At 40.6% G+C, this 25677-nt stretch overlaps 1 protein-coding gene across 7 annotated transcripts in view; it reads right to left on the bottom strand.

Moving 5' to 3' along the window:
• NRP1 (neuropilin 1) overlaps window positions 1-25677 on the bottom strand; it is a 158039-nt gene that overhangs the window by 92306 nt on the left and 40056 nt on the right. For all 7 annotated transcript variants that reach the window (XM_063710214.1, XM_004049248.5, XM_004049249.5 and 4 more), the window contains one exon: window positions 606-787. In XM_063710214.1, coding sequence (XP_063566284.1) covers window positions 606-787 — 182 coding nt within the window. The remainder of the gene's footprint in view (window positions 1-605; window positions 788-25677) is intronic.

Below are 25677 nucleotides of genomic sequence, written 5' to 3'. Positions count from 1 at the left end.
CCCTGGTGCCAAAAAGGTTGGAGACTGCTGCCTTATAACACCGGCCAACACTTCAGATGGGTACAATTCTGATTGCTGAAATACACTTTTTTTTCAATTTTAAATACACTTCCTCCATACAATGGGTAATTTACCTTTATTTAAAGTACTTCCCAACATTTTTATAATGAGGATATATGTTTTACAAAAGGATAAAAGCATTACTCCCATCTTCCTTTTCACTTTGTCTTTCGTGAAATCAAACAATGTTAAATAAATTTTTTTTTTTTTTTTTTGAGACAGAGTCTCGCTCTGTTGCCCAGGCCAGAGTGCAATGGCCTGCGCTCGGCTCACTGCAACCTCCACCTCCCAGGTTCAAGTGATTCTCCCGCCTTAGCCTCCTGAGTAGCTGGGATTACTGGCATATGCCATCATGCCTGGCTAATTTTTGTATTTTTAGTGGAGACTGGGTTTCACCATGTTGGCCAGGCTGGTCTTGAACTCCTGAGCTCAAGTGATCCACCTGCCTTGGCCTCCCAAAGTGCTGGGATTACAGGGGTGAGCCACCACACTCGGCCTAAATGAACTTTTAGTCATCCTTGTTCTACCGTAAGCTGTTCACTCACCTCTCTTGAAAATTTCATAACGTATGGAAAATCCTGCACCATGCGTTTCGTAGTCAGAGACAAATTTGATAAAAAGAAATGGCCCTGAAGACACAACAGGAGGAGGGGCTATCTTTCCACAGAACTTTCCCCTAAAATGTCCATTTTCATTTTCTCCATCGAAGACTTCCACGTAGTCATACCTAATACACAAACATGGAAGAAAACATTAGGTTGGTGAGAAATGCTCTTTTAATTTCAATAATTTAGACACCAGCATCATCCAGCATAGTGTGCCAGGAAAAAAAAAAAAGTTCTATCTGCATTCATCACTGCATTAAATGGAGGGAAAAAAAGTCTAGCAAAACCAAATAATTAAAATGGACTATATCATGTCTGTATACATCTGGCAACACACAGCTATTAAGAATAATGGTGTCCATTATACTTGCAGACAATGTCAGTTAAAGTAACCAATTAAAAAGAAAAAGAAAAATCTCATGAGCACAATCCTCTATTATTAAATTGTGTTCCTTTGTCTATGGTGGTGGGGTGTCAATACATAATGCTATGCATTCTTTTCAAACTGTGAAGTTCTTTTATGAATTCAAAATGTCTCCTTGGCTGGAGCTTTCTATGAACAATACTTTGATTTCTGTGAGCGACCCTCTAAACATATGGCCACAGAATAATAAACAGATTCTTTACTATTTAACTGCATTCCACCAAACTCCAGACTTCTTTGAAAATAGTCTCTCAGTAGCCACATCCAATAGTTAAAACACAGATTATCTTCCCCCAAATGACACTTGGATTCTAGAGCATAATTGCTCCCAAGAAAAAGTTTAGTTAAAAATGGAAAATAACTTTGTTTATACCCACTAGTCTGAATATTTAAAGGAATATCATTGTTTGAGTCTTTAAAGATATCTCGTTGTTTGAGAAAGAAATGCTTGCTACCACAAAAGTGATGAGATTTAAAAATCAGGCTTAATAATGACACTAAGGATACAAATCTTAAGGAAAGTGACAATAAACTATTACTAAAAAGTTAACACAGAGATAAGAGATAGTTGGATCTTATTTATCTTTAAAATGTACAAAGCCATCACCAATACACTAGTGTCCCCTAGGAAAATAAGAAAGCTTTTGTTTATTTGGTGTTATATATTTCTTAGGAGCTTGCTCTTTCTTCTCTTTTTATTTACCAAGTCACCTAGGAACAAGAGAATCTGATTCATCTTCCATTTTTCTTCTTGAAATGACATGAAAACATTACAAGGCATTCATTTCCAACCTTTGTTTTATTTCTGTGCTTAACTTGGTTCAAAAGTCCTGGGATATATTAATTTCAGGAATGGCTAAAATATGGCAGTAACATAAACTGTATCTGGCAATTTAAAAGAGATCAAAGTGGGGGAAATCTTCGTGATGCCCAATGTCATCTTTAACAATCTCTTCTCAAACTGCCCGGGACGCATGACTTATGTTTACATAAAGTCTCAGGAGACAACTGCAATGATGATATCACTAGTTAAAGTGGACAGCTTAAGGCTCTCTAAATTAAAAATGACATTACCTCATCAGTTAAAACTGTGTGCCAGCTTTGTGTATATCAAGAAGAAAATAAAGCTGACATTGATGGAACTAAGCATTAACATATGTGAATTATTGTATTAACTGCATTTCCTCTGCTACATATGATGCTTCCAGTAGTAGATACTTGGCCTGCTAACACCACCACCCCTTTGCAAAACTGTGGAAATACACAGAGGTATTGTTCATTTCTCCATACCTTGGGAAATGCTTTGCATGTTAAAAGAAGACAAAAGCGAAGGAGGAGGAGGAGAAAGAGGAGGAGGAGGGGAGGGAAGGAGGAAAAGGAGGAGGAGGAGGAGGAAGAAGAAAGCATTATGTTTAAAATCCTAACTAGCCTTTATAATCAATGGGATGTAGCTGGAAAGAACACCATCTCTGTATTCATTAAAGCCCCACAAGCTAGCATTTATGGAGTAATTCCTTTTATCTCTACTGCTTCACTGACAAGGCAGGTTTGCATGTTTCGCCCCATGCTTTCTTATAATTTAACTGTGATTTGAACTGTTGACTGTGTTTGGCCTGGCGACGGTGCATCCAGCTCTGCCATATAGGCTTTTTACTTGAATCCTGACATGGTCTGAATACTAAGTGGCCAAATTCTAGCTCATGTTGCCTTCCAAGCACAAATAAGAGAGGTGGGTGAGGCATTCTGAAAAACTAAGGGCATTTCTGTTGAGGATACGTTCCTCTCAGGTAGCAGAGAACTCAGCTAATATAGTGCCGGTGGATTGCAACAGGGAAAGAAGCTGGTATTTTAATTCACATATCCTCCAATAGTAAATACTAGGCGCTTCTCTTGGCAAAAGTAGAAGCTATTTTTAAAAGTATGTGTGGGGTGGTGAGTGGGGGGTGGGGGGTGGGATTAGAATCCCTTCCCAGCAAGAAATAAGTCATTGCACAGTTAAGTGCCAATTTTAGGAAATTGAATTATTCAGGAATACTATAGTTACATTTGTAAACTGGAAGGCTGCTATCGTTTTAGCACTTCCCTTCAAAGTACTATCCAACAGGGCCCCAAATAGTATCGCAAATAGCAGCTCTTGTAAATATTCAGGAGGGTGTACTGCGCACAAGTTGCAGAGGGGAGTATTGCCAAAGAAGTTAAGGAAGCAGCTTGAGTCTCCCTCTGGAGTTGATACCAGCTCCACTCGCTGAGTTTCGCACTGGCAAGCGTGCTGCCAGGAATGCAGCTGGTGTGCCAGCATCCCTCCCTAGAGACTAAACGTGTCACCACTGCAACGCACCCAGCCTGCATTGGCCTGAGGCCCAGGATCCTGAGTTTGCAAATTTCGATCCCGAAGCCGGCTGCACATTGCTCTGTTACTGTTGCCAGTGTGGCAAACACGGCATTGCTCGGGATGTCAAGATCCCCAGTCACGACAGCACAGCAGCCCGGCAAAGGTGGGAATGAAGGCACCTGTTTGGCTCTCATTCACTCCCTGTGTTCCAGCCGCTGGATGAGAGCTGGGAATTACGTCCGAGGAATTTAATTCATAAAAGCTAGAGGAGGGGTCAGAGAGTTGACCCCTCTGTCTGTCTGGGTCCCTGCTCTGGAAAAAGAAAGCTCCAGTTCACAAGGAGGCTATGAATGGGTCCAAAGGGCACCACCGTTCTATGCAGGGTCTTTTTCTCTCTGCTCACATACAGACAGGGCTCCCATCTGGGGAAGGTCCCTCCCCAGACCTCACCCTCCCCACTTACCACCCTCGGAATGTAAACATGATGTGGATTTTTTAAATATTCAGAAGAGGACCAACCCCTCCCTCCTCATCTAGGCATCTTCCCATTATTTTTCTTAAATTTTCTACCTTAAACCTTCCCCATTCTATAGTAACAGTGGTAAAGTGGGTAAACATTTATTGCCAAGGAACTCAAAGATAAATCTCTGCCTAAACCCTTTTGCAATTAAAAGGTACTTTGCCACAGTTTCAACGTTAGGGTGTAATCCACCAGGTGGTTGTTTTCATGAGTTTCCCTGGCTTTAGAATCCACGCTCCTCAAGCTAAAAGCCTATTGGCTCCATTATTTCCCCAGACTCCTCATCCTATCTACGTAGATGCAGGTGGTGAAACATTTTGAGTCCTAACAGTAATCACAGGTTAGGTTTCCCAGAAGAGTGCTCAAAGAATAAAGATTTCTTTCTAAGAATTCTTAAAAGCATTACCTAGAGATTATTTTTTTTCTTTGGGAAAGTTTGAATTATGGGTTTAGGAAAATGGCCAAGTAAGGGGAAAGTGATGGGAAGGTGAGAAATGTATTCAGTCACTGAACAGCGGTTTCTGAGGCTTTATAGGTATGTGGTGCTGAACAGATGAATAGTGACTTTGCCTAAGTCAGGTTTTCTCTGGTGAGTACAAGTGACCCCTGACTCTCTACAGTGGAGATGGTTAATGGAAAGGAAGCTAATCCTCCACAGGGTGTTGTCTGACACTGTGAGCTACTGCACCAACCCCCCAGGCTTCCGGACATTCTCACATTATTAGGAAGGGGGATTTGAGGTGGTGGTGTCTTTTTAATCTCCTTCCAAGAGGACCTCCCCCCACTGGCATAGTACATTAATAGTGGAGAAATATGATGCCTGACATCATAAGCTGGAGTGAGAAATGATGTTGGCGAACACAATTTTCACCAGCAAAAATGTGTTTCTGTGGCTCTTTGGTTTATTTTGCATGAGGCATTAATAGCTATTCAAATTGAACAACCTGTAAATGATCACTGTGCTGCCGTCCAAGAATTAACTTACGTATCCCCCAAAAGAGAACAGATTTTTCTTCCAGAGTATTAGAAACAGGATTTGGAAATAAAAATATACAATGGTGGAGCTAGGAGGAGCCAATTAGTCTGCATCTATGTTTCTGAGTGTTTTTACACTAGAGTCGTCCCCTAATGGTTCTGGCTTGCAATGTTCTAATCATGATGTATGAAAAGTCTTAAAAGAGTCATAGCCTCTTATTTAACAAAAGCATTTTTTAGAAATCTGTTCTAAGCGAACAACCCAAAATAATGTCAAATACCATGGAATATTATTCAGCCACTAAAAAGTGTGTTCAGCTCATGCCTGTAATCCCAGCACTTCAGAAGGCCGAGGCGGGTGGATCACGAGGTCAGGAGATCGAGACCATCCTGGCTAACATGGTAAAACCCCGTCTCTACTAAAAATACAAAAAATTAGCCGGGCATGGTGGCATGCACTTGTAATGCCAGCTACTCGGGAGGCTGAGGCAAGAGAATCACTTGAACCTGGGAGGTGGAGGCTGCAGTGAGCCGAGATGGCGCCACCACACACTAGCCTGGGCAACAGAGCGAGACTTTGTCTCAAACAAACAAACAAACAAAAACAACACCAACAACAACAAAAAAAAAACCGTGTTCAGGCCAGGCGTGGTGGCTCACACCTGTAATTCCAGTGCTTTGGGAGGCTGAGGCAAAAGGATTGCCTGAGGCCAGGAGTTTGAGACGAGCCTGAGCAACAAAGCAAGAACCCCCAACACCTTCTCTACAATTTTTTTTTTTAATTAGCAAGGTATGGTGGCTCATGGCTATAGTCCCACCTACTTGGGAGGCTGAGGTGGGAGGATCACTTGAGCCCAGGAGTCTGAGACTGCAGTGAGCTGTGATTGTGTTACTGCACTCCAGCCTGGTCAACAGGGCAAGACTCTGTCTCTAAAATTAAAACAAAACAAAACAAAAAAAACTCAACAAAAGTTTCTTAAATAACAGGAAAAATGCTTATGATATAATCAGTGAAAAATCAGAATATAAAACCCTATATACAGTGTATTCTCAACTCTTATTCATATGCAGAAAAAATCTAGACGGAACTAACTAGGCCAAGCCATTAATTGGTTATCTCTGGGTAGTGACATTATGTTCCTTATTCATTTCTGTATTTTTCAAAATTTTTACAATGGACAAGTAGTCCTTTATAATCAGGTAAAAGTTATTTTGAAAAGCACTAACTACCTATATATAAACAAATCAATACCTGTTTGCCTTATTTTCCATTTGTTGATAAAACAACAACAACAACAACAACACTATCTTGGAAGTGAATCAAAGACGGGCTTTGCTTTTTTTTTCTTCCCCCCGACTGGATCAATGAGATGCTCTGTGTGATATTTATTTTTAGGACCAGAAAGTTAAAGTGAATTGGATTTGATCTATTTTCTGAAAGGCTGGCAAGAATTCTTGACATTGCACAGGAATTTCCATGTCAGCATGTTCTCACATGTATGATCTAATTTAGTCTTTACAATGATCCCAGGAAGGCAGGTAGCAGGTGATATCCTAGAAAGAGCCCTGAGCTGGGGGAGCACAGCATAAGAGACCCAGGAATGAGATACTTTTTATGCTTTTAATATTGCCTACTTTGGGGCAAGCTTGATTCTGATATCTGCACTTGTTACTCCCTTTCATATTTTTTGTGGGGGGATGGGTGTGTCCTTACTTTAGGATTAGCCATTAACTATGGGTGATTCATTTTTCCACTGGTTATTGTTGCTAGACAATCATCTCATCAACTACTACCTCACTGATTTTTCTGTGTGCTTAGAGCATCTTGGTGTGGACAAAGATTTATTGAAAGGACTACAAGAAATAAGACAAAATAAGCCCTGGATCAAAGACATATGTCCCATAATTCAAGACCAGCTTGGACCACAAAGCAAGAACCCCTAACCCCCTCTCTACAAAATTTTTTTAAAAACATTAGCAGGGTATGGTGGCTTGTGCTGTAGTCCCAGCTACTTGGGATGCTGAGGTGGGAGGATCACTTAAGCCCAGGAGTTTGAGGCTGCAGTGAGCTGTGATTGTGCCACTGCACTCCAGCCTGGGTAACAGATCAAGACTCTGTCTCTAAAATTAAAAAAAAAAAAAGAAAAAAAATTGCTCAATAAAAGTTTTTAAATAACAGGAAAAATGCTTATGATATAATCAGTGAAAAATGCTTATGATATAATCAGTGCATGTGTGAGTGTATGTGACAGAGAGAGACAGACACAGACAGCTGTCTTGGTGTCTGGTGAGTCCCACTGAATGGGCTTCCTGCCAGAGCTGTCCTGGTCCTCCTGCTCGGGGACCTCATGACTACTGGAAACAAAGCCCAGCCTGCAAGACTGAGATGAAACAAGGTTGGCTCCCGGAGGGGGCTGCATGATAGCTCTAATTTTGTTTCCTTTCTCACACCAGCACTGTGGGTCTGATCACAGGCAGCCCCAAGGAAGGCCTGACCACCACCAGCGCTATCACCAGCGCTGCCACCAGCCTGAGTGGCAATGCCCAGCTTCCGAGGAGCTATGGGGCCTGAGCCTCAGGGCGTTGCCAGAGAATCCCTAGACCTTTCTATAAGAAATAGAGAGGCTGGGCCACAACCCGGCTGCTGTCCTCCCAGCTCCTAGCATGTGGTCAAATGCCAAATTTCTATGAAAGTCATTCTAAACGTGTATAAAATATAAAATTGCATGCTATGGAATATTAAATAAAGAATAATAATAAAGAATATTGCTTTATTATATTGTCCTAGTTTCCTTTGAAGTTTGTTAAGTTTATATTCTTTCTTTTTTAAAAATAACATATTTTTCCTATATATATTTTTCACACATATTTATTTATTCACTCATTCATTCATTCATTCATTTATGTATCTGTCTTCCAATTCGCTCTCTGTGTATTATAAGCAGGATTGTGGGACATATGTCTTTGATCCAGGGCTTATTTTTACTTTTTATGACACTTCCTAAAACTCCGTTTTTCTTACTTCTTGTAGTCCTTTCAATACACCCTACAAATCTAACTTCTAAACCATAGCATTACTACTTCTATACTTTGCGATGTGTTTATGCATATTTGCATCAAGTAATACGTTGTCGACACTGTCAGGGTGTAAGGTGACTTTTTTTTTCTGTTCGGGCAAGCACTCACGACTTATTAGTAATCCCATTCATTTGGGTAGGAGAGTGATTATTTGGTAGCCTTTCCATTTCCCCACCATTGAACTCCTTCGTCAATCTTATCACCCAAACTCAAATTCCATCTATTACTACATGGGAGGACTCAAGGTTTTTGCTGTCTGCATAGCTCCAAAATAAGCACACGTTCCAAATTTCAGGGATTATCTCCTGGACTGCTTGGACACAAGCCACAGAGCTGGGAAGAACGTGGTGCTAAGGAGACCAGAGCAGCAACGTGACATCCATCAGTGGCTGCTGGATGTACTTAAGCTAAACCCTCTCTCCTGCAACCAACTTCACTGACTGTAAATGGGACACCAAGTCCTCACCTCTCCTGCAGAAAAAAAAAATAAAAATGTTTTCAGAAACATTTGTCTTTTCTTATGTCGTTGTCTTCCTCAAAATCCCACATACTGTTACCCTTGAGCTTGTCTAAAGGCTTCCAGGACATTCTCCTGCAAGAAATTCTAATCGCATATAGTCCACCTAACATCTTACTCTGATTCACTTTAGGAAAGGTTTCCATATATATCATACTGAGATGACCAGTTCTCGAATAATCAAAGTACAGTAGAGCTCACAAAGCTAATCTCACACATTAAAAATGTAACCTTTAAGCTTTTGTAATGTCTCAGGGGTCATAATAAAGACTATCAATAATTTTATTGTCACTAAGAAAACTGATGATTAATTGATGAGATAGGTAATCAGGTCAGGTACGAGAGTTTATAGTCCCAGGAAACAAGGTATTACAAAAGTGAAGAAAAAACAAAATATCAAAGAAAAAATTTATAAGAAACATTAAAAGAGATCCAAAATGGCTTTCACTGTAATAATGCAAAGGAATAATAATTGACTGTGCATGGGAATATGAGAGCTGTCATGGGTGATGGTTAGTCAAGGCCGACTTGGAAGGAGAGAAACCAAGGCAATGTATGTCTAGCAGATAGTGGACTACTGGTTTCCTATTGCAAAGTAACAAATTATCACCAACTTAGTGACTTGAAACAACACACAGTTCTTAGCTCACAGGTCTACAGGTCAGAAGTCTGGGATGACCTTGCTGGATTCTCTGCTCAGGGCATCACGGGGCAGAAATCGAGGTGTTGGCTGGGCTGCATTCTCATCCGAAGCTGGGGATCCTCCTAGAAGCTCACACCACTGGCAGAGTTCAGGTTCTTGCAGCTGCAGGGCTGAAGCCTCTGCCCTCTTTCTGGCTGCCAGCTGGGGGTGCTCCCAGATCCTCCCCATCTTCAGAGCCAGCAGTTGATAATCTCCCTAGCATCACATTCTTCCCACATTTCCACAGGCTTCTGGAAAAGCTCAGTTCCTTCACCAGATGAAGTCATCTCACCCAGGATAATCTCCCTTTCTTGAGGTTGACTCATGATTTGGTACCTTAATTAAATCTGCCAAAGCCTTTTGCAGCAGCTCCTAGATTCGTGTTTGATTGAATAACTGGGAGACAGTGTGTGGATATGAGGGGCTGCGGATCTTGGGGACCCTCTTGGAATTCTGCCTACCACTAAGACCACGCTCTGCTAGGACACGTGGAGATTGAAAGCTGTGATAGGTACTGAAGGGAGGAGGGATCATCTGCTCCATCTCCTGATACAGCAAAGGGCGGTCGGGTCCAGGGTAAAGCCAAGGGCAGGACTGGGAAGCAAGTGATGGCGGAGGCTATTTCAAGTCCTCTCATCATAGTGACTGTCGGTTTGGGAGCTCTGAGCCTATAGGCATTGTTCACAATGAATAGGAAAGCAGGGTAATGGATTGAGCCACACTCTCCTGATTGAAGCAAAACCAGAAGCTCCAAGATTGCCCGACACACGTCTAGAGACAGAAAAGTGATAACAGCTTAACTCAAAAATAAATGTATCTAAGAATTCAAGACATATGGTGTTAAATATTGATCAAAATATATAATGTTAATGGAAAAATATTTGGAATCTAAATTTCTTGTTTCTGAGGAGTTTCATTTCATAATTAAGATTTATTGTACAGGAAGATTTTGTTTTTTAAAAAACCACCCTTCACATGGGAAAATATTTCTCTGATTTAGCTCAGATTACAAAACCCAAGGATTCATTTTAAACGGAAGGGAAGGAACGCCTCCCTTAAAACAACTGTGTTCCAGAAGTGATGGAATCTTCTAGTGTCAGACTTGCAAAGTTCAGTATTTGTAGAGAATTCACATGCCTTTAATTACAATAAACTCAATTCCCATGTAAAACTGTGCCATCTGGAAGATATTAACATTATTTATAACTTGTTCACCTCCCTATTTAATAGAAAATTTTTACTCCTTGCCAACTTTCCACTGTTCTTCAGGGAAAAAAAAATACAATTACTTTCATGGATTGTCTCTAGAAGAGTTTATATAGCAAGTCCAGCCATCAAGAAGTGATAAAGGAGGCATTTTGTACATATTTACTTCCTCTTATTGCTTTAAGTCCTTATATCCTTACTTTGAAGGTTTTTTCCCTATAAACAATATTCTCCGACAGGCTCTGTGGCTCACACCTGTAATCCCAGCACTTTGGGATGTCAAGGTGGGCAGACTGCTTGAGTTCAGGAGTTTGAGACCAGCCTGAGCAATGTGATGAAACCCCGTCTCTACCAAAAATACAAAAATTAGTTGGGTATGGTGGCACACGCCTTTAGTCCTAGCTACTTGGGGGGCTGAGGCAGGAGGATCACTTGAACCTGGGAGGTTGAACCGAGATGGCACCACTGAACTTCAGCCTGGGTGACAAAGTGAGACCTTGTCTCAAAAGAAAAAAAAAAAAGAGAAGAAAAGAAAAAGAAAAAAAGAATATTCTCCTCTCTCTGCTCCACTCCCTGCAGCCTTCCAAATTTTTTTTTTTTTTGAGACCAAGTCTCACTTTGTCGCCCAGGCTGGAGTGCAGTGGCACAATCTTGGCTTACTGCAACCCCTGCCTACAAGGTTTAAGCGATTCTCCTGCCTCAGCCTCTCAAGTAGCTGGGATTACAGGCATGCACCACCACACCCAGCTAATTTTTGTACTTTTAGTAGAGACAGGGCTTCACCACATTGGCCAGGCTGGTCTTGTACTCTTGGCTTCAAGCAATCCACCCATCTCGGCCTCCCAAAGTGCTGAGATTACAGGTGTGAGCCACCACTCCCGGCCTCCAAAGTAATTTTTTTTAAGTGAACTGACTTTTTTTTTATCACAGTCATGCAGAGAGAAGGTTGAGGCCATAAGAAATGGATTCTGTTCTTTGTTCCCAGGCTCAGGAGCCATTCCTGCACCTTTGATCCAAAAGGCGGCTCCTCCATTAAGAAGGATCACCATCTTTGACACCTCACAAAGTGTCACAGGGGACAATGAGGAAAGGAGGTGACATCTACCTGACATCTGGCAGTGAAGTCAGCCAAAACTGGATGACTGTGATCTCAGTCAATCTGTCCTCACACTGCCACTGACTTGTGCCCTGGATAGGTCACTAACTGACTTCTGTGAGTCTCAGTGGCTCGTCTGTAAAATGGATAAAATGATGATTACCTTGCAGAATCCCAGGGAGAAATAAATGAAATCATACATGTCATGACGCTTGTAGGTGTTCGATGGTCCCTTTCCAAGTGAGGTTGGGATATGGAGAGAGGGAGAGAGACAAACACATAGAGAACCAAATGGAGAGGACCTTTGTTTTCCACAGTGTATACTACTGGGTCAAAACAGGCTATAGTGTAGGTAGTCCAGGAAATTTAGCTATTGTTATCTCCCAGGGGACTCTGTATCACTTAGAAGATAACCAACTCTCAGAATATGACCATAGCCTGATATTCTGAAAAATACTATTTGGAATGACAGTCAGTTTTGCCCTAGCATTGCTCTCAAAGTTCAATCAATTAAAACCATTGTCAGTAACGGAGTTAAATAAAGCGATTTATATATACCATAGTATGTTTTTTTTTTTAAATCATGAAATCCGTTAAGTGTTTCCATTGATGTACCCAACCGATTTAATGAAGTGCAGTTGGATCAGTGCTATTAGCGTGCAGCACTGAATTTGCTCAAAAAGCCCCCTTAATTGGTATGGTGGAGGCACTAGGGTGCAATTTCCAGTTCTGGAAAGGCAGTGCGTCTGGCTTACTGCATCACAAAATCATGATCCTCAAATTTTCTTTTTAATTCTTTGGAAACAAGAAATGAAGCAATAATTCTGTTTTATATTATAGGACCTAATGTGCTAATTTAAAGATTTTTTAAAATCCTCCTGATTAATTAGTAATTATTCAGTGGGGATCTAGGTAGTTTGCTAATCAAAGCTACAGGAATTAAAGTTGGCAAATTCTTATTTTTTAAAGTTTTTTCACCCCCCAGTAACTACCATAGAACATTTTCAGCATCAACTAAGGGAGATTATTTATTCTGCAGCAGGGAAGTCTTTTACCTTAAAATGACCGTCATCTTTTCCTAAAAAAAGCAAAAAATAGTTGAAGAAAAATGGGTCTACTGACACCGGTTAAATGCTTCTTCCTTTTAGTGGCACTAATATTAAAAGAAAGGTTGAGCTGAACTTTTTTTTTTTTTTTTTTTTGAGGCAGAGTCTTGCTCTGTCACCCAGGGTGGAGTGCAGTGGCACGATCTGGGCTCACTGCAACCTCTGTCTCTTGGGTTAAAGCAATTCTCCTGCCTCAGCCTCCTGAGTAGCTGGGACCACAGGTGCCCACCACCACACCCAGCTGAGTTTTGTATTTTTAGTAGAGACAGGGTTTCGCTATGTTGGCCAGGCTGATCTTGAACTCCTGACCTCGTGATCCACCTGCCTCGGCCTCCCAAAGTGCTGGGATTACAGGCGTGAGCCACCGCACCTGAACTTGAAGAAGATGGGCAGTGGGCACTGACCTAAGTCAAAATTGCGCAATTTTGTTCAACAGACCCTTCCAGTTTCCTTGAAGTACAAACTGCTAAGATAACCATAACCAAGAAATATGAATCTTTTAGACATGTACCTAATAATATTTATGATGCTAGAATGAAATGTACATGAGAAAAACAGATCATGTGTTAGAGAGTTTCCTTTTCTGTAATCTCCAGTGTTTATTGAAAGCAGCATGCTGTTTGCTATAAATCATTTTTAGATTCTGATACATTCATGCTTAGAGTATTTGTCCATTTTCTTTTTTTCATTTTTTGAAATTCTATTAAGTCAGAAGGTGGGTGTATCAGCTCCATACTGCTGAACTTCTAGTGGTCTTACTATTCTGCCAGATTTCCTCTATATGCCCAAAATCAATCTGTAATGCAGTGAATAATTTATATAATGAGAAATATATCTCTGGATGTACAATAATACTTCAGATATCAACTAGAGCTTTTTTGTATCTGACAACATGTGAAAATAAAAGATTCAGAGAATCATTGTTTATTGTCTAGCCAGTAGTTTACATGATTTTGTTTCTTTTCACTGATTTGCCTTACAGACTAATGAACTGGTGTACAGCAAACCTTTAACTATCTCTATATTAGGAACAAACTCATGGAGAGAAGAAAGGATTGTAATGATCCAGGTAACCTCATGATTTATATGGACCTTAAGGAGTAATTGTGTGTTTAGAAGAAAGGAAAGCAATGGCCATAAACGTTACCTAAGAGCAGGAGCACCATCTCAGCTAAGTTTAACCATATGACCACACAAAGGTGCAGCTTGCTGAAATGGGCTCTGTGGTTGAAGACGTTTTAAACTAAACAGGGGGAACATACAACCCCCATCCTACCATCTAAAGTGCTCCTCAATCCCAAGATAACTTTATGGCAATCCTAACAGGAAAAAATGGAATAGGGTCAAGTTCACTAAAGTAAAACGTAGCATAAATCAAACATGTCCAAATGTACTTTTCTCTTAACACAATAGAAGCTAGAGAAAGGTATAAAAAATTCCCCCTGATAATACTTAAGGCTCAGCTGTGACAACAAGACAGGTAGGCAAAGGGAGAGAGAATGTTGTTCTTTACCTTCTTTGACAGATTATTATTCCAGCAAAAAGGGGATTTGTTTTTACTAAAAACCAGAATATGTAAAATAACTTAGCTTTTTATTATATTTAAGCAGCTTAATGTCTTTGAATACATTTAATGTAGACAGTTGCAGTTGACTGCCCTTTATGCATAAAATTTATTAAGAGGATTGATAGTGTAGATAAAGTCACAGGAAGAGATAGGAACAAGCTTACTTTTCAGCATTTTAGTTCTTGAATTATTTGGGGTCATATAAGCGCTCATTTAAAAATGTACAATAAAACAGGCCTTTTGGAAATCCTTCCAGTTGAAACTTATTAAAAACATTACAGGTTCCTGAAATGGTCATATTTAAAAATACCCCATATTTCAGATATTTCATTAATTCTTTTTTTCCCTTTATGGCAAATTCCCTAGATCATATTATTGTTTTCATCACTTTCTAATCTATTGTGTTTACTCCTTTTTTCTTATTAGTCTTATAAAATGCTTCAAGAGAAATTTTTTTGATAGTAATTAGGGAAATGCTGCAAATAATGTTCTTTTCATGAATATTCACAATTTATATCAGTAAATTAAAGGCTCTGAGAGTTATGAAACCCTGAATTAACTTGGTTAAACCCAACATACGCCTATCTCATTGATCACATGACTCTTTTATGACATAATACCTGTGGAATCAGTGCCGTCACGAAGGGCTTGCTATGTGCTATTCTGAAAAGTCATTTACTTTGCACAAGCACAGATCAGAAGCAATAAAAAAATTCAGGGAGAGAATCAACTTTGTAGATGAAAACATACATTTGAGAAGACAGAGATAAATTTGGCAATCTAGTTCTTTCTCCTATTCTGCCTTCAACGTTAAGGATTTAATTTGACTCAGTGCTTTGAAAGACTGTTTTAGCAACTGTTTCTGGCTAAACAAGTACGATGCTGATACCTAAGACTGTGCCTATACTTGGTAAAAAGAGCTCAACCAAGGCTGACAAATGCACTTAGCTTGTTTTCCTCTAGTTTGTCTCCCTGAGAGCAGGAATCAAGAATGCCCTGGTTTTACTACTTAGAGTTAAGGTGACCGCCATGAATAGAACTAAGCAATATTTTACAGTGGGAAGATATAATAGACCAAGGTTGCATTTTATAGATGGAAAAACTGGAGCCCAGAACACTCAATGGAGTGGAACAATATTTCAGATCCAGTTATAATAGAAGAATTAGAACTTACCACAGTATTCTGATGAAGGACAAATCATGACATCTCATTTTCTAGGTGATGATGAGAAATTTTTTTGTGATCATTAGGATCCACTTCTAATTTAAGATTCCTACCACAGGATTTCTCATCCTTGCTCAAAACCCTACAGGAAGGGGGATGGGTGCAGTGTTGTAATCCCAGCACTTTGGGAGCTGAGGTGAGAGGATCACCTGAGGTCAGGAGTTTGAGACCAGACTGGCCAACATGGTGAAACCGCGTATCTACTAAAAATACAAAATTAGCCAGCCATGGTGGTGCATGCCTGAAATCCCAGCTACTCTACTCTGGAGGCTGAGGCAGGAGAACTGCTTGAACCCGGGAGGTTGAGGCTGCAGTGAGCCAAGATTGAGCCACTGCACTCCAGCCTGGGTGAGGGAGCGAGACTCCATCTCAAAAACAAAACAAAACAAAACAAAACAAAACAAAACAAACAACAACAAAGAAAACCTACAAGAAGGGGAAATTCCAAATCCAGACAGGAAGCTCATCCCATCTTTGACCCCCGGGTGATTATTCCAAGTCTTCCTTACTTTGCCTCCAATCTGTTCCGTCAACCATTGTTTCTTCAGTATTTAATGTCATTCCCACCCATTGATCCTAAGACTGCATTTAATTCCTCTTCTACATGACAGCCTTACAGTTATCTGCACTGTGATTTCACTTCCCCATGATGAGTTTCTAATTTTATGGTATTATGAGAAGATAAAAATTTAAAGAACTCATTTATTAGACTGACACCTAAGAAACAGGCCCAAACACAGATAAGCAAAGAAACGGCTTCTCTAATTGCATAAAGGTTGTTGAGATGTTATTATTTTAGCAAGACAGGGATGGCAAGTATGCATGTAAGTATTTCACAGGCTCTGCAAAACGTGTGGGAAGCCTGTGTCACAGAGGGAAGGATGGATGACTAGACTTCCCCTCTGTGTTCTTATTCCTTGAATGCCTTGCTTTTCCCTCCATTCCTACATCCTCCTCCTACATCTGCCCTTCCTGCTAATCTGGGACCACGCAATCTAGAGGTAGAGTCTTGTGATGAGAATGAAGATAATCCCATCATTCTTTGGAGCAAGGATCCAGGAAATGGAGAGAGGTCCAGGGCAGAAGGAAGGGCTGATCCAGGTCTCCCATAGATGGCCCCAAGCACCAGAGAGCCAAAGAGATGCCTGGATGACCATTTAACACAAGCATTTTCCACATCTATTTTGAGGGTTGGCTTTCTGATGCCACAGAACAAACTTAACTTATTCTGCTGACTTTTCTTTTACAAACTGGGCATGCCAGCCAAGAACTCCAAATTCTGGACAGAGAACATGACTATTTTTATAGCTGTTTAATTGCTATGCTGAATTTTCTCTCCCCCCTCCACCCATGCAACTAGGCAATTTCATGCCAAATCTTATAGTCCATTTAACATTTTTGCGTGTGTGTAATATAATAAGATTATTGCTGCACTGTAAAAATGTCATTGATTCAGGGGACCTTTCTTAATGACTGAGATTGCAATAATCCCCCTTCCCAGACATAGGCAAAATATCCATTTTCACTAATTAAACACACACATAACTTTCATAAATTTTAAATTTAAAATAGGCTTTTGTAAATTTCAAAGTCAAATGGTCTTTATATCAATTACTTACTAAGGAATTCCTCCCTAATTATTCACCAACGAACATACACTCAAAAACACAGGTTAACAGCTCAAATACTACTGGAGCAGAAGTAACATTGAACTTGGCAGTCATTAAAAATAATAACTTCAACTTGATGTTTTTCTAAGTTTTCTTCTTTAAATACAATGTCTTCAAAAATACTTTCTCATTAATGCGTGACAGGCACGTTAAACACAGGCTGTGCAAATATTTGAACAGTAATAATATTGATTTCTTCCATGGCAATTTTCCATACAAATGGTAGAAGACTACTAGCAAAAGCTCTGATTTCTACTCTCATGATGCTTTGCAATTAAACAGGAAAGGATTCTTAGCATGTACGACATACATAATTTTTGGTGGAAAAAGTAGTAATAGCTTATATTTACATAGCCCATTTTTCTGAAAAGCTGAAAGAGGTTTTATGCTTGTCATTATTTTAGAAGCTTGGAGAGAAAGACTGAACAGGTGGTGTCCTGTTACACATGAGAATATCTTTACTGCAGCTATATCCCCATCACTATTGAGACAGCTAGTTGACCTGATAAGACCATGGGTTTCACAGGCAATTCTTTAGCCTGACTAGTGAGTCTGCTGAATTAACTCCTGCATTCTTCACCCAGAGGCCCATAGAGGTGTCTGGAGTGGAAGGAATGGCATAGACAGAGTCAATGCCTCATCCTTGGGTCCGGACCTTGCTGCCTGTGACTAGGATATCAATCAATAGCATGGGTGCTGTGGAGAAGGTAAGAGAAATGGAAGCTGTGTCTGCTGAAGATCATTTGAGGACATTTCCATAGCAGCTTGTTTGCCATGGTCTCTCGAGCATGCTTAGCCCATTCACAACGTCAGAGCTGTCTCAAGATAGAGTGTGAGCCCGAGCTTTTCTGGGTTGCAAACAACACGGTGCCTTTCCTTCTAACTCTAACCCAAACTTGGTAAAGAATGGTATCTAAATTTGGTTAAAGTGAACTTTGATGACAGTCCTAAAAAATAAAATATATATCCTAGTAGATAAATGTCAGGGTAAAATGAAAATTAGAACGGTTGATTTGGAGGTCAAATGTATGTCCAGGTATTGGCCACAGGGTTTTGATTTTAAAGCTCAAACAGAAAGAGGCATGCCTTGGCTAATTCTGTGGGTACGTTTCTGCCCCAAGTCCCTACCCAGTTACTATTCTTGGGATAGTGTTAGTTCTTTTTTCATTTCTTAGAGATGGAGTCTCACTGTGTTGCCTTGGCTGGAGTGCAGTGGCTATTCGTAGGCACAATCCCACTACTGATCACCATGGGAGTTTTGAGCTGCTTTGTTTCCAACCTGGGCTGGTTCACCCCTCGTTAGGCAAGCTGTTGGTCCCCTGTTCCAAGGAAGTCACCATTATCGATGCTGAACTTAGTGTGGACATCTCATCAGCACAGTGCACTACAGCCCAGAACGCCTAGGCTCAAGTGATCCTCCCACCTCAGCCTCCTGAGTAGCTGGGACTACAGGCACACCACCTCACGTGGCATGTTAGTTCTTTTGAAGGACAAAGGCAAGAGCCTGATGTCGCTTATCTAAAGATAACTAGAGAATTTTTCTGGCATCCCTTTCTAGATGTTTCTTTTTTCTTATTGCTGCTGATTCAAATCCCACTCTTTCAAAGCCCACCCAAGGTTCATTTATTCTGTGAAGCTTTTCTTTTACTCAGTAACCTGTAAATGTTCCTCTCCTTGAATGTATAAAATCCTTAATTAGGGAGTAGGAGCCAAGGAATAAAAGTTTGCCAAATGTTGCACTACAACTGTTTTTAGGGGGGTCTTGTGTGCCTTATTTACTTCCCTGATAAAATGTATACTTTTAGGTAGGAAATATCTTCCTACTTACCCCAAATTTTTCTGAGAATCAAAAACAGTATTGTTTCCCTGGGATTAAGTTCATGCTACTGAGAAAATGAACCTGCAAGAGAAACTAGAACAACCACCGCATAGCCCAGGTAGTCAAACTATTTTATATCCATACTTTTAACAACACTTAAACAGAATCTTCTAAATCGTTTAGGAACTAGCTCTGGAAGAGAACACCTTATACTTTCAGACATTTTTTTCTACAAATCACATAAATCACTTCTGGGAAAACTCAAAGCATGGCGGGGTGTACTGCTTTTGTTCCAATTACATTAAACCTTATAAAAATAGCCATAATGACAACAACATGTCTTCAGAAGGGCATGCCAAATACTTAGGGGGCTTAGTCTCACCAAGACGTTCTGGGATTTCGTTACCTAACGCCTATTAGTGATAATAGGTATTACGTCTATAAATCCCTAGGTGCTTATATCAATCCTATCTGTTTTAGTTTCCACAGGTGGAGTGATAACTCTAATGAGGTCCACGTCGTCATGATTCCTGTTTAGAGAAATAAAATGTTTAGATCTCAACTTTCCTGCCATTCCCTAGTGGTGTTATAAATAAGGGTGACATTGACGCATTTCAAATTGTTCCTCGAAGAGCGGCAATTCATTATCTTTTAAAGAAATTTGCTCCACATCAAGTCTCAATCCAACTGACATTAGCGTGTGTTAGATACACATACGAATGGTAAGTTTTGCCTAACGAAGCTGTTAATTATTCTCCTGGCTATGTTCACTCCTTACTTTACCACTCTCCTCTATTTCCTTCAATTAGGCACCAAGCATCAAAAGGTTTGCTACGTTTTATCGTTATCACTAATCTGAGTGCACGACACACAATTCATTCTCTTTTCTTTAGTGCCTGAAAATAAAAATCCGCTACCTTTTGTACGGAAGGTCAGTATCTGCGGAGGCCAGCATTTTAGACAGACTACTTGTTCCTTCATTTGAATTTCAAATTCTTATCTATAAATGCTTTTCACCCCCACTTTAAATCCAGGGGCTGAGGAGCATTGTGCGCCCTGCTTTAATAATCTTGGTCTCTTGCATAGCTTGGATATGTAAATTACAGGTTTTGTTCTTTTATTTCTCCCTTTTAGTATCTAACTTCCATTGAAATGGAATATAAGTCCTGCAGCCACTTTGCAACCTGAGGATGTATAGAACGCCTATATGCGATACGTCTATATGTGCATATATTTGTGTATGCTTGAGCATAAATATAAAATATTACAATCTTATCTGTCTACAGAAGATTCATTTACAAAATAAAAAGTTTCCAACTCTGCGCTAGTTTATGCAAAATGCTGTCCTTTGAAGATCATTTTGTGTGTCTTTGTTACCAAGAGGTTTTTTTTGTTTTTTTTTTTAATTCATAGGGGCCACCAAGGCACAAGGGGATGACCGACCCTGGTTAATCCAAACCACAGGACAGACAAAAGATTAATTCCAGTCGCCAGATGATTAACTCTGGTCATTGGGTCACAACCTTGCCTGTCAGTAACTTACTCCTAAACTCCTTCAGGAAAATAAGGAAACTTGAACACGCCACTTTTAAAGTCAAACTCAGTGCCATTATGAAAGACCCTGTATTCTGTGCAAGGTTTCTTGGAGGAATCTGATTTCCAGCTTTTGTTCAATTAGTTTCGTATCAGTCAATCCTTGTTTAAAAACATGTCATAAGTCTCTGTGGTTTGTGCACGCTTCAATTACCTCTGATTATTACATCAAGATCCACAAACGAGATACCAGAGTCACTCCTATTTACTGGGAAATGCTATTGAAACAAACTGAAATTCAATTTCAGAAAAGATTGCAATAACCCGTCAAAACATCCAAGGAGAGAGGAAGTTGGGCCTCAAGGTGCGTGGGGCCATTGTTAAATGCAAGACGGCATCTCACCTAATAATTTAAACATGGTCTCGTGGCCTGACATTTTTAATGCTTCCTTGATCTCTTTCTTCTAGCCCTGCGTGTTCTTTGCCACTGTAGGGGGCAGTGCATAGCGGGTTATGGATTAAATACCAAGCCTTATTCTGCCAATAGCACTTTTAGGAGGGGAAAAATCATTGGGTACTTTTATAAATAGTCACGCCGTAGGTGTCCACAGAAAGCAACCTTTATTCAGGGCTTTTAAAAGCTGCCTGCTTTTTAGATACAAACCAATCCATAAAACTACCAAGTTCAAATTGTCAGCTATTATCTGGGCAGTAAGTTTCAGGCACTTCTGCAGGCTGATTTGACGGTTTTTGTCAGCGCAAATTAGGATCCTAGGTTTAACTAATGCAATCTGGCTCTAAAAATTAATTTAACTTGCCCAATCCCCACGATACACAGCCCGGAGTTCACATTTACTTTGTGACTCATTGCATTTGAATTAAACTAGAGGGCTAAGAATTTTATGCCTGAAGCAGCTCTGACTCTGAAGAACAGAAACAAACACATATTTCTCCCATCATTTGCTGCTTCAGGGCAAGAAAAAGAAAGCCACTGTAATTTGGAGACAAGACTTTTCCAGACAACTATGAACAACAGCAACCACAGACCAGTACTAAACAGAAATCTGTTGTGGAAACCTGGACTTCAGTAAGAAATTAGAAGGAGCATATCAAACTGATGCAAATATATAATTTTTGATAGATATGGTGTTGGCATGAATTCTAGACGTAAACTCAAAGGGATTGGAAACTTGTTTGTAAATGAACATTTAAAACACAGATTGCGAAGTGTTTTTTGGAAGCAGAGAATCAATTAAATGAGGGAAAATTTAGAAGAGTCATAGACCTGAAAATAAACTAGAAAATTGTCTGTTTCAAAATATCCTTATTTTCAAATATGGAAGCTGAGGCTCTAAGAGATTGGGCTGGCCAAGATCACAGTTAGGTTTTTTTGTCTGCTTTGTTTTGTTTTGTTTTGTTTTTCATTTTGTTTTTTGAGGCAGGGCCTCAATCTGTCACCCAGGCTGGAGTGCAGTGGTGCAATCTCGGCTCACTGTAGCCTCAACATCCTGGGCTCAGGTGATCCTCCCATCTTAGCCTCCAGAGTAGCTACGACTACAGGTGCATGCCACCACACGTGGCTAATATTTTGTAGAGACAGGGTTTTGCCATGTTGTCCATACTGGTTTTGAACTCTCCGGCTCAAGTGATCCACCCACCTCAGCCTCCCAAAGTGCTGGGATTGCAGGCATGAGTCACTGTGCCCAGCCCACAGATTTAGTTGTGAAGTCAGAAAACCCATGTCTTCTGACTCCCATCTTACACTTTTCCATAAACTTCTCAAACAGGTTTTCCCACTTGTATCGGTTAAGAATGCAAATCCTCTCTGCTAATTTACTTCTTTCCCAATTGTTCTTGGAAAACAAAATTCTACAATATCAAACTCTTGATTGTAGGCCCTCTTATCTTTCCAGCATATTTTTTTACATAAACAAAGTGGTTTTTAAAATCTTCATTCAAAAAAATATATATGCATTTTGAAGTGTTCTGATGGTCTTGGTTCATGTTTAATTCCAAATACAAGTAGAGAGGAAAGTAAGTTGTCTATGTATAGACCACATGCTGACCTTGACACTGAAGCCCAGCAGGTGAAAGAGGGCATCTGAGAATTTTGGTGGCAATCTTAACGTAGGGCTTGAAAGGCCCTGAAGAGTTCATTTGTCCAACCTAATCCAGTTCCAGCAGATAAGCAGATTTGTATCTGTCCTGTTTGTAAAACCTGCCAACGACGGTGGCTCATGCCTGTAATCCCAGCACTTTGGGAGGCCGAGGTGGGTGGGTTACCTGAGGTCAGAAGTTCGAGACCAGCCTGGCCAACATGGTGAAACCCTGTCTCTACTAAAAATACAAAAATTAGCTGGGTGTGGTGGCACACACCTGTAATCTCACCTACTCAGGGCTGAGCCTGGAGAAGTGCCTGAACTCGGGAGGCAGAGGTTGCAGTGAGCCGAGATCGTGCCATTGCACTCTGGCCTGGGCAACAGAGTGAGACTCCATCTCAAAAAAAAAAAAAAAAGCCCGCCAATGAAAGTAATTCCACAGCTTCCCTATGAACTCATTTCTGTAGTCCATAACCCCTACGTTCAAGAAAATTTTAGAAGACAGGCTTCCGATTTGTCTTGTTTCAGTTTGAGATCATGAATACTAAAATAATAAAATCTACTTTTATCTGGAATACTTAAATTCCTTATTTTTTCAGATGAGGTAAGAAACATTTATAAAATATTAACTTGAACACAATGGTCCAGACAGGAGCTTTTTTCCCAGGCTTTTCCTTCCCTGGAATATTTTTGGCCTGACAAACTTTAACTTCTTAGTACATATCTTGGCAGCCAGTGCAGAGGAAAACAGAAACAGGGGCCTCCTTAGAATTTTACAACCTGTTTGGACTGTTGCACCTTTATAATGGGGAAGGCAACTTTCTTTTCATGAATTCAATCACATACAATTAATTTCATTGTGCTAGAAACAAGGAAAACTGTCATGGACCGGAATTACGGAGGAGAATTTGGAGGGCATCTTCTCCGACCCCTAAATGCTACCGATAAGGAAACAGAGCCCCCCAGTAAGTTATGTGGGCTGCTAAAGGTCACACGACCAACCGTCCACAGCAAAGTCAGCACTGGATTCTGGATTCTCTGCTTTTTCTATTAAAACACACTTACTCTGCATTCAGCAAAGAGGGGAGAGAAAACAGAAAACATGTTCATTATTTTTGAAGGAAGAATGCCTGCCATCTGCTAAAAGCGTGCTCGCGTGCACACACACACGCACGTGCTCAAAACCCAATAAAATCCTTTAAAACATAGCTGATTTGCATAAGAAAGATGTGGCACTATTACCACACGATGGATTTTATCAATTTCTGAATATCCATGTGAATGAATGGATTTCACTCATCCATACTCAACGTGAATTCTTTTGTCTGTCACAGTCATAGCACGGATAATGTGCTTTCTTCAGAATTAACCTCAGGACAACCCAAAGAGGTCGCAAATACCAACTAAAATACACTCTTCATTTTACATTACTATTGAACAATGCTGGTGTGTGAGCAAATGGATCTAAGTAGAATCTGTGGGCTTTGCAACCTCGAGTCAAAATCAGTGTGATTCCTTCCAAATAACATGCTGATCGCTTAGTAATTTTCATGTGCATGTGCAGTTTTATGTCATGGTGGGGGTCCTACATATCTCAAACGCTTCAGTGAGTGTGGGATTTGGGGATGAGTTCTTAGAATGTGACAATATAGCCAGAGTGTGACCTGGCATTTAGCTTCCTGCAAATGTGCATCACTGTTCTTCATGGAGTTGATGTCTTTGCAGAGTAATGCTTTATCAAAATCTATGTCCTGGCCAGGCACAGTGGCTCACGCCTGTAATCCCAGCACTTTGGGAGGCCGAAGAGGGCGGATCTCCTGAGGTCAGGAGTTCGAGACCAGCCTGACCAACATGGAGAAACCCCATCTCTACTAAAAATACAAAATTAGCCGGTCATTGGTGGCACACGCCTGTAATCCCAGCTACTCGGGAGGCTGAGGCAGGAGAATCACTCGAACCCGGGAGGCAGAGATTGTGGTGAGTTGACATCCGCCACTGCAGTTCAGCCTGGACAACAAGAGTGAAACTCCGTCTCAAAAAAAAAAAAAATCTATGTCCTAATAACTGTGCTAAGAGAGCCAAGGGGACCAGAAGAGTAAGTATCTGAAAGTTAATGAGGAAGATAAGAAGGAAAATGCCATTTTTGTGAAACCCTGAAGGGTTCACCAGGCGTAAGGGAACCTGGGACAGAACTTCACCTCTCTGGGCCTTCGTTTCCTCATCTGCAACCTAAGGGGATTACCCTAGAAGATCTCTAAGGCCCTTTCGATTAACAACAAACACATCATGATTCAAAAACAGTTATGCTGTGTTTGGGTTTCATCATAGCCCAGGGTCTCTGACTTGTCCTGATGCCACCTATATACTACATCAACTTTGGGCAATGGGTCTCAAGCAAAGCATTCTTCAAGTGCCCCACAGTTATCAAAGAATTTAAAAATCTTAGATTTTCATTTTTGTGATTATCTTCTAAAAATGGCAATTATACCCATTGTGGAGCACCTAGACAGGTACCATATAAGGAGTACTGCCATGTCTTTTTGTAGCAACACATATGTTTGTGTTGATGATTGAATGACTGCCAAGTGCGGTGATAGGAAAGCATGAATCCCTATATAGCCAAGGTTTTCCAGTTGTTCAAAAATAAAACAGTGGTGGGAGAGGTGAGCCATCACTTGGGAACACAGGAGTAACATGGATCTGAACTCGAAAGACACCGCATCCTGGCCTTTGGCAGCATGTTCAAGTCTGTGGACAATTGATAAGCAACAGTTCATTCGTGGTCAGTCTAGACATAAATAGGCAGTGAAGAACTTTCCATTAGAAGATTTTCTTCCCAGACCAGGTGCAGTGGCTCACGCCTGTAATCTCAGCATTTTGGGAGGCTGAGGTGGGAGGACTGCTTGAGTACAGGAGTTCCAGACCAGCCTGGGCAAAAGAGCCAGACCCTGTCTCTACAAAACAATTTTTAAGTTAGTCAGGCATGGTGGTGCACACCTGTAGTCCCAGCTACTTGGGAGGCTGAGGTGTGAGGATCACTTGAGCCCAGGAGGTTGAGGCTGCAGTGAGCCATGATCATGCCGCTGCACTCAGTGTGGGCAATAAAGTGAAACCCAGTCTCAAGAAATCAAAAGATTTTTCTCCCTATATTATATTTTGGTGG

This window comes from Gorilla gorilla, chromosome 8, assembly GCF_029281585.2.
Source record: "Gorilla gorilla gorilla isolate KB3781 chromosome 8, NHGRI_mGorGor1-v2.1_pri, whole genome shotgun sequence".
Lineage (NCBI taxonomy): Eukaryota > Metazoa > Chordata > Mammalia > Primates > Hominidae > Gorilla > Gorilla gorilla.
The sequence above is the reverse complement of the archived record's forward strand: the minus strand, read 5'-3'. Positions and strand labels throughout refer to the sequence as shown.